Source organism: Glandiceps talaboti, chromosome 16, assembly GCF_964340395.1.
Source record: "Glandiceps talaboti chromosome 16, keGlaTala1.1, whole genome shotgun sequence".
NCBI classification, from domain to species: Eukaryota; Metazoa; Hemichordata; class Enteropneusta; family Spengelidae; genus Glandiceps; species Glandiceps talaboti.
The window spans coordinates 20,183,107-20,193,832 of NC_135564.1; the positions used below are offsets into that span (position 1 = coordinate 20,183,107).

Sequence of the window (10,726 nt, forward strand, 5' to 3'; positions counted from 1 at the left end):
TTTGTCAATGAAATTTTAATGGGAAAAAAGAAAAGTTCGGAAATATGTATAGATGCATTTAGATGACAACTTTACTTGACACCACCATCGAGTCTCAGAGTGCTGCCTACATAGGCCGAACAATAACACTGCAATTGGAAATATTTGTGAAAAAGTTGCAGTAAGTTGTAATTGCATTGTGTGCTTTTGTTACTGCCTCAACTTCTTGCGTAGCTAAGTATATAAACTTATGCAGCCCCTATAAGTACACAGGATTTAATAAATGCATTCAAAGAGCAATATCTGTCACACCATAAACTTATTTATACTTTTGTTTGATATCTGTCCTGCACAACACTCAAAATGGATGTCTCCGACGAAGAAATATGAATTGGTGGATATTTGCATTGTAAACCTTGGATGCAAGTTGCCAGGGACTAGGTAGTCCTGCTGTTAACTTGCATTCAGGGTTCCGTTCTGAGTACGTTCGCGTCGAACTGTGCGGCACATGTACATGTTGACATGTTTGCATTGAAATGGATCTATCATATGATACACCCCATATTAGCTGACGATTTCATTCGATGTTTATAATCCGAACATAAAATGATTTATACTGACACGCATTGTCATTGTAACTGATATAACGGCAATTATCAGATTATGGATGGGTTTATTTCGATAAGAGGATTTGGTAAAAGTAGAAAAAACAGACAATATAATTGTTTTCTGTCGATAAACAGTGAATTGACAAAAGAATGAATAAAACAGGAACCCATACAAACCATTCAAAATACTTATATTACTAATATTTTAAGTAAAGAATAATTGGGAAATAACATATTGATTAGATATTCATGTAAATTAACAAGGGAGGAGGTGATCGCGATTGTGAACATTTTGACCGTTGAGTATGAATCCTTGTACATATAATAGATAGCTGATATTGGGAGTATAACTTTTACGAGCTAAAGCTTAGTGTAGGAAATTTATGATTTCATAAGTAGAATTAATGGAATAAAGAAGAAAAGTATAATATAGCAGTTAGTACACAATATAGTTAGAATCACTTCCAAAATAATACAAAAACCACCTATCTTATAGGGAATGAATGCCATTGTTTATTCATTCATTTTGGTTCCAATGTTGCAAGGTGTTGTATAATTTGTTTTAGACTTCCTTGCAAATCCTGTATTTTCTGTTCGACTAATGATATAATTATAGTACGCATGTCATTTTTAAAGTGCGGCTTCCCTCAGACCACTATGTATAATATGATTTTCTGTAGTGGTCTTAGGCCTAGCCTTCCAACATTGGATATCGTGATCATAGCATAATGTTGTACAAACTATTATCCAGAAAAGGACCTATATCGGTATAACGATCCTATCGATTCTTCAATTCCTTGGGAAGCATACACACCATTTCACACTCCTGCCATACCAGGTCCCTATTTGTATAACTGGGTTGATTGGAGCTCATTGGGGGTTCAGCATTTTAGCTGTTCACATACAGTTGTTAACGTACACGTACATGTATGACTCAAACCAATCCAAGTATAGCCTGCTCTTGGTGTTGCGGCCAGCCCGTGGTGTAGCCTGCTCGTGGTGTAGCTGCTCGTGGCGTAGCCTGCTCGTAGTGAAGCCTGTCCGTGGTGTAGCCTGCTCGTGGTGTAACCTGCCCGTGGTGTAGCCTGCCCCCGGGAGAGTAGACCGATAGGGAAAGGGGAAAGGGGAGTATACCGATAGGGAGAGGGGAGTATACCGTTAGGGAAAGGGGAAAGGGGAGTATACCGATAGGGAAAGGGGAGTATACCGATAGGGAGAGGGGAGTATACCGTTAGGGAAAGGGGAAAGGGGAGTATACCGATAGGGAAAGGGGAGTATACCGATAGGGAAAGGGGAGTATACCGATAGGGAGAGGGGAGTATACCGTTAGGGAAAGGGGAAAGGGGAGTATACCGATAGGGAAAGGGGAGTATACCGATAGGGAGAGGGGAGTATACCGTTAGGGAAAGGGGAGTATACCGATAGGGAGAGGGGAGTATACCGATAGGGAAAGGGGAAAGGGGAGTATACCGATAGGGAAAGGGGAGTATACCGATAGGGAAAGGGGAGTATACCGTTAGGGAAAGGGGAAAGGGGAGTATACCGATAGGGAGAGGGGAGTATACCGATAGGGAAAGGGGAAAGGGGAGTAGACCGAGAGGGAGAGGGGAGTATACCGATAGGGAAAGGGGAGTAGACCGATGGGGAAAGGGGAAAGGGGAGTATACCGATAGGGGAAAGGGGAGTATACCGATAGGGAAAGGGGAGTATACCGATAGGGAAAGGGGAGTATACCGAGAGGGGAAAGGGGAGTAGACCGAGAGGGGAAAGGGGAGTAGACCGAGAGGGGAAAGGGGAGTAGACCGAGAGGGAGAGGGGAGTATACCGATAGGGAAAGGGGAGTATACCGATAGGGAAAGGGGAGTAGACCGAGAGGGAGAGGGGAGTATACCGATAGGGAAAGGGGAAAGGGGAGTAGACCGAGAGGGAGAGGGGAGTATACCGATGGGGAGAGGGGAAAGGGGAGTATACCGATAGGGAAAGGGGAGTAGACCGAGAGGGAAAGGGGAGTAGACCGAGAGGGAGAGGGGAGTATACCGAGAGGGAGAGGGGAGTATACCGATAGGGAAAGGGGAGTATACCGATAGGGAAAGGGGAAAGGGGAGTATACCGAGAGGGGAAAGGGGAGTAGACCGATAGGGAAAGGGGAGTAGACCAATAGGGAAAGGGGAAAGGGGAGTAGACCGAGAGGGGAGAGGGGAGTATACCGAGAGGGGAGAGGGGAGTATACCGATAGGGAAAGGGGAGTATACCGATAGGGAAAGGGGAGTATACCGATAGGGAAAGGGGAAAGGGGAGTAGACCGAGAGGGGAGAGGGGAGTATACCGATAGGGAAAGGGGAGTATACCGATAGGGAAAGGGGAGAGGGGAGTATACCGAGAGGGGAAAGGGGAGTAGACCGATAGGGAGAGGGGAAAGGGGAGTATACCGAGAGGGGAGAGGGGAGTATACCGAGAGGGGAGAGGGGAGTATACCGATAGGGAGAGGGGAGTATACCGATAGGGAAAGGGGAAAGGGGAGTATACCGAGAGGGGAAAGGGGAGTAGACCGAGAGGGGAAAGGGGAGTAGACCGATAGGGAGAGGGGAGTATACCGAGAGGGAAAGGGGAGTATACCGATAGGGAAAGGGGAAAGGGGAGTAGACCGAGAGGGGAAAGGGGAGTATACCGAGAGGGGAAAGGGGAGTAGACCGAGAGGGGAGAGGGGAAAGGGGAGTATACCGATAGGGAGAGGGGAGTATACCGAGAGGGAAAGGGGAGTATACCGATAGGGAGAGGGGAGAGGGGAGTATACCGATAGGGAGAGGGGAGTATACCGAGAGGGAAAGGGGAGTAGATCGATAGGGAGAGGGGAGAGGGGAGTATACCGATAGGGAGAGGGGAGAGGGGAGTATACCGATAGGGAAAGGGGAGAGGGGAGTATACCGATAGGGAAAGGGGAGAGGGGAGTATACCGATAGGGAGAGGGGAGTATACCGAGAGGGGAAAGGGGAGAGGGGAGTATACCGATAGGGAAAGGGGAGAGGGGAGTATACCGATAGGGAGAGGGGAGTATACCGAGAGGGGAAAGGGGAGTAGATCGATAGGGAAAGGGGAGTATACCGATAGGGAGAGGGGGAAGGGGAGTATACCGAGAGGGGAGAGGGGAAAGGGGAGTATATCGAGAGGGGAGAGGGGAAAGGGGAGTATACCGATAGGGAAAGGGGAAAGGGGAGTATACCGAGAGGGAGACGGACACAGTAATATCTTGACAGTGGACACGTGGATCAAACGGGGAGACGGTCCGGTTACGTTCATCAACTATTTTTTCGCTTTTGCTGAATGGACTCAGAAAATTGACTCATTGCCTGTATCTGAAGCATGCTTATTTCATAGAATCATAGGCGAAAATTATATTAATTTCGATTTGTTACAAGATACAATGTGTCTTCATTTATTATATGTTCAAACTTATATATATATAACACCAGAAATTAAGGTACAAAACATTAATATCTGTGATACCTTATTTAAGATCAGATCAGATCAGATCAGATCAGATCAGATCAGATCAGATCAGATCACCTTTTTACCAAAATAACTAAATTTGAATGAGGGATGTTGTTCATGACGAGATAACGAGACAAAAAGTTGTAAAATCAGGTAAAAATATGATCAAGATTAGAGGTACGCCTTTTTTCTCTCTAAAACTCAGTTATGTTAGATCTGATTAACGTAAAACGTTACGTTACCCAGAACTAAGGAAGCAATTGGAAAAAAAATGTGTACTGAGTTTGAAACTCGCGATGATTTTCGCGGCGTAAATTAATTATGCTAATACAATGATTCACATGAGGGTACACAAACTTAGAATATTGAAAAATTGCTGAACACTTACCCCTCTCTTCGTAATTTTGGCGGTAGATACCAATACTACGGCAACCGATGCCAATAATAGTATGACTCCCAATCTTTTCATCTTCTATTATTTTGACAAATATGAGAATGGAAATAATGTCATATCACAGAAATGTGATCGGTGCAAAAAACATAACTGTGTACCTGAACGAGAAATTCAAGTTACAACAGGGAAAAAAAGTTAAAATTTAATTTACCTGTTTGCCAAGTTTCGATCTTGGATAGACACACGAAGAGAGCTTCGTCGATACTGATCCCAGAAGCAATGTCCGAAAGATATATATAGAGGTACTTAGGCCATAATAATTAAATCCTTAGTTTTGCATCCTTTTATGTGAATTATTTGTGATTTCAGTGTCAGCAGCACGGCACGTGTTGCCATTAAAAAGAGTTACCTATAAATAACTAGTCCGGCAGTATTTTTATTGTTGGTAACAAAGCCTTCAAAGTCTTAAGCAAGGCGAGCTGCAATACTTTTTTAAAAAAAATTTAAATTTTTTTTATTTAGGAAAAAACCCGCAGTTCCACTCTGGCGGATATTATTAATTAGGATAGTAAAATCACGGGTGTTCCAATACTTCTGAAATCGATGATAAAATCTTTCTGTTTATATTCTGATAAAAACAGCAATAAAATACTCGGAACCACCAGGGCTATCATTTCATGTCGGCCATTAGGGGTCACATGTGTACAGGTATTGACAAATGTACATTTCAGTTTTTCACATGCAAAGCAGATCTGTAGCTTGCATTAATTACACATTCATATTCGATTATAAGGTTAGTGTGACACTATTATATTGACGGATACACAGAAATTACTTTGAATAAGATTTTAGATTTTCGTGTACACATTAACGTAACGTGTCACTTGCTCTTATGAGCTCTCGAGTAACAAGATACAACTACAAATAAAAAACTGTTTTGTCATCTGATGAAATCTGCTAATCTATATGACCATTGATTCAGAGTTTACTTAAATATTAAATTACAGTTAAAATATAGTTAAATGGTATTACTAGTACAGTTATTAGTAACACATGTCGTCATGTTATACCGTCGATTTTGTCATATATAAGCGCGATTAACCTAGATCTTGCTTCCGGGCAAATTAAACAATTTCGGAGGCAAACGGAAATATTGTCGAACGGTTGTATAAAACACAGTCACGCAGAAGTATCTATTCCTCAGACTACAGTCTCTAGTTGCTACGCGTGGTATCGTGTCTTCTCACCAACCCGTCTAAGTCAGTGAGAAATCATGCACCAAAAGTTGTTCATGCAACTAACCAATTTCCCCAATTGTTGGAATGATGTAAATAATGTATCGTATAAGCTTAGTATCATCTTGTGCTGACAAATATACCATATAATAGTTGGACATCACATAACAGCTTCCAATAAACATCAAGTGATCATAATTTGGCAAAGACAATGTCAACGACTGGGTAGTGGATTAGGTTGAATTAGAAATTTGATCTTATAACACTGGGACCTTATTGAGCTAGACGTAGAGAGCGATTTTGAGATTGGATGCCATAGATAGCACTACTACTCAGACTATTAATACTGACGTAGATACAACTTTAATACTGTTAATATTGACGTAGATATTTCGGGCAAGACTGGTGTGTTAAAGTTGGTGTTATCTACGCTATCGGTGGTGCTTGTGTATCCATCTATATATGGGCACAAAGTATTTGTTGGCTATAGTTGATATGCCCCATTTATTCGTACCATGTTAAACGATTTGTCTATCTTTCACTGTGTTCTGTGCGGCTTCAAGGTGGGTTTAATAGCTGAAATTACCCACGGACCATTTAAAACAGGACAAATCCTTGCTACTTAATTAGATCTCTTTCAACATCATAATGATGAATTAGAATGTGCAAACTTAGTATACTTTTACATACTAGAATTGTATAATATTCTTATATACATACAGGTCATATTTGGTCATCTGTTTAGTAGTGTTAATGCTATTTATAATACATCCAGTATCCATGTAGCAAATCGGAGAGAGAGGGACTGTTTCACTGTCTCCATATATACAGGACCTCTTTACAACACACAAACTGTATATCACATCACAGATAGCGATTAATTGTGAATGGTCAGACACCACTATAACTTCTATCTTTACAATATCTTCCTCCCGTCCGATCCCCCTCCTCTTCCCCTGTCTCGTATTAAAAACTAACGATTCTATTGACAGTGTATACCACATGTGTCGATTCAATACCTCTCAAGAAAGAAGAAAAGCAATGAAATTGACAAATAAATACTAGTAAGCGAAATCAAGCTATTGGTAAACTGAGCTAGACACAAACTAAAAATAAAATTGTTTGTTGTATAAGGTAGATTACACAAGTGGTTGATAGCTGTGTCTTAGTTATGTGGATATAATGACCTGGTAACTAAGATAGTATAAACACTAAATGTGGTTGAATGTGCGACCAGTTGAAGAAAACTTGCTATCAGAGACGTAGTCTGTTTGCCAACGTGGTTTCTAACTAGACCACGTTTAGTCAAAGTCCCTCAATCAGCACAAAAATTTGTTCATCCAATCAGTGAACCCCAACTGCTACAGTGACGTAAACAGTCCTCGGCTAACAAATATACCATATATGGACATTACAGAACTGCCCCAATAAACACTAAACTTTATGAAGGACTGTGTTATTGGTTAGAATTTTGTGACTGATTGACAAAAACATGATGTTAATGACTGTGTGGGTGGCTGTGGATGAATTTTAAATTGCATCCCACGCATCTCAGGACTTATAGAGTAACGACTTTGACTATACTGTGAGTGGAGGTGTAAATGGTAACGATACTGTATAGGAACTGGACTATCAGAGACGCCACCCTACCATCAAATATCCATTGATAGTTTACAAGTTTATGTCAACATATGGCGACGATAGTTTTACTTTGTGTCTTAGTAGTTTCCTGGTGACAGTAAATGTCTATGGTTTGATGATCGCTTGTCTTCCGTTAAACCGTTGGGTAATTTCAACCTTACGTTTTTCAAAATGGCGTTCAAATTCAGTTTTAAAACGTACGTTCCATTTGTTGTCATTATAAATGATGAGATTTAGGTTACTTCCTTCTTTATGATTTTAAAATCCCTCTTATAAATTAAATGCACAATGGACTAAACACATTTGTTATGTTAATAGTTTTATAAACCAGTTTTGATTGAGATATAACAATGATTTAGATACCTAGGCTGTCATACTTAGAGGATTTACAACTAAACCAGAAAGACTGTAGAGTTTAAATTAGGTGGCATGGCGTTTTTTTGTTTTGTTTTTGTTTACATCTCACATGTTTTTCTTCATGTTCTTATCAATTAAACCACTAAAACACGTACATGCCATGGTAGCGCGCCCACACATGAAATATTACACTTTTTCTCATCGTGAATACAAAAAAAAACAGTTTCTGTTTGAAAATTCCTTGTTTCACCGAACGGTGATATTGATTTGTGTTAACACTGCTACAGAGATCAAATGTACCATTTTGATGCTTGCGCGCTATCAGTGTCTACATTTTGGTTTTATGTAATTTGTAACAACAAAAACCTTGTGGGAGTCGTGAAAAACACCGTGCCGCCTAATTGAAACTCCATAGTCACTCTATTTTGGTAGTACGTGTACATGTATTATCACAGGGGCTTGAAATTAGCAATATTTGTTCAATTTGCTTTTTGTTTTTTGTGTATCGTTTACTCTCTTTTCTTTAAAAAAAATATCTTTTTCCTACAAGATGTCATGTAATAAAATAATGATTTGAAAAGGTAGTCATAGTAAAGCAAAAGAAGAGGAAAAATTGATTTAGAAAAAATACACCAGCTTTTCAAATCATTACTTTATTACATTGCATCTTGTAGGGAAAAGATTTTTAAAAAAAAACGATAAACAAAAAACAAATCTTTGTAAAAAAGAAGAAGAAGAAGAAGAAGAAGAAGAAGAAGAAGAAGAAGAAGAAGAAGAAGAAGAAGAAGAAGAAGTAAACAACACACACACACACACACACACACACACACACACACACACACACACACACATCTGAAACAATTATGGCCAATTTCAAGCCTCTGTGATATTATGTTGTATGACAGTTCATAACCATGGATACACAAAAGAACGGTCGCCCTTTGTGTGATTCGCCACGATCGTTTGTAAAAGTATAGTAGCACCCATATCACATGTACATATAAAAGTATACTGTTTCAATTGCTTTTATCATCAAACCAGTATGTGATGTCTCTAAGTGTAATCGATCAGCAAATGACGTCAATAGTGCAAAGCAAGTAAATAGTCACTGACTACAACAGCCTGCACAAACATAGTAGCTGACATAGAGAATGGATGGCATACAACATCTCACTGCAATCGACGGTTAGTTATTTGACAACACTGTTTTAGACTACATTAGGATGGTCACATACACTACACGTACTAGTCTTATAATCAAAACAGCGTTCTTTTACAGATATGGATGATTTTGAAACAGCCAAGTATTGAAATGACATGTACAATATGTTCTGTAACTAGTGTGGTAGCTATTATACATGTATATGTATATAATAATAATAATAATAATAATAATAACTTTATTTCCTACGAAAAACAAACAAAACAAAATAACAACAGCAACGACAGTGACAATTTCGTCCACTTCAATTGGACGTGTGACGACAATTGTAGGAAATGTAGCTAGAAATAGTCATGCATAGACTAATCGAGTCTAGCTACTCGAAATATACTTAATCTGAGGATTACTATTTACACATATTTGCTGTTCTCATGACTTCGGAGGAAAAACAACTACAACAACAAGGAATGGTGCAAAGGAAAACTTGTATAAATTACAATACACAGGACTCGTCAAGAAGAAATTGTTTAAACTTCTTTTTAAAAAGACTTTTGGAAGAAATACTACGAATATCGTGTGGTAAACTATTCCAGATTTTGGCGCCTGCAAACTTAATTGATGATTGTCCAAAACCACTTCTATACTTAGGTGTGTGGAGATCTTTGTTCAGTTTTTGTCTTGTTTCATGGTTATGGCTAATGTAAGAAAAATAGTTATCAAAGTGTGCTGGGAGCATATTATACAGAGCATCGTGAACAAATATGCCGACTTGAAATTCATACTGTTTAAAAATGTCAAGAATGCCTAGTGTGCGGAAAAGTGGAGCAGTGTGTGCATCATACTTCATACGTGTTATGATACGCACAATTTTCTTTTGTATCAGTAAAATATCACGTAAATATGTTTTGTACGTACTGCCCCAGATTTCAAGTCCATACGTTATATGTGGTAATATGAAAGTGTTGTATAACATAACAAGAACTGAAATTGACACGGTTTCTCTTAACTTATATAAAATACCAACATATTTGCAAATTTTCTTCTTAACTTCAGTGGTATGTCGCCTCCACGTCAAGTTGCTATCAAGACAAACGCCAATAAAAGAAGTATTCTCAGTTTCTGTTACCACTTGCCTAGTCAATGTTATACAATCTTGGATATCTCTAATACTATATCTACTTTTTATGATCATGTATTCTGTACGTTATCGTCACTCTTACTATCAAAGAGTATAGGTAAGAAATGGGGACAAGAACAACTACCACAGTTCAGGCAAGGTCTTGTCAATTTCTAGAAATGTTTTTCTTCCATCACAATCCAGAACACAGTGACTCCCCTAGCCAACGTTTTCAATACAGGATGTTCCTCTACTGTGTTGAACACGATTGTAAATGTGTGTCGTAAAGTAGTGGACTTATTTGAATGAACTGTTTACATTTCGTGTACAGAAAAAAGCTAAAAATGATAAATGATAAAGGCCATGTTATGTCTCAAGAAACTTCTGTCATCAGGGAGACGATTAAATGTCCCAAAATTCAGAACAGTCAGAACCAAATCGAGTTTTGTGCCCACTTCAATCAGAATATTAAACCAAACTAGATGATTCTTTAAACGATATTTACTCTACGTTGCTTTGTTTTATCACTACATCTGACTTACAGAGATCTAAGTAGTGTAATATTTAGAAGATTTTAATGATAAACTTTGTAATGTGTATGTAATTGTGTATTGTGAGTCTTTTAAAGTTCCTATTTCATTTTAAGACATAAACCATGTGTATATTATTATATTGTATCTTCATCTACATTTCAATATTATGTTTAATTATATGGAACCATTTTACCATAATTTCTCTTACGAG

The 10,726-nt window shown here is 38.9% G+C and overlaps 1 protein-coding gene across 1 annotated transcript in view; it reads right to left on the reverse strand.

Annotated features, from left to right (window-relative positions):
• The window catches only part of LOC144447518 (uncharacterized), a 12,364-nt gene extending 7,638 nt beyond the window's left edge, over positions 1 to 4,726 (reverse strand). The window contains exons 1-2 of the mRNA XM_078137565.1: positions 4,682 to 4,726; positions 4,465 to 4,548 (exon numbers count right to left, since the gene is read on the reverse strand). Coding sequence (XP_077993691.1) covers positions 4,465 to 4,545 — 81 coding nt within the window. The 5' untranslated portion in view covers positions 4,546 to 4,548; positions 4,682 to 4,726. The remainder of the gene's footprint in view (positions 1 to 4,464; positions 4,549 to 4,681) is intronic.
• Positions 4,727 to 10,726: the final 6,000 nt, after the last annotated feature.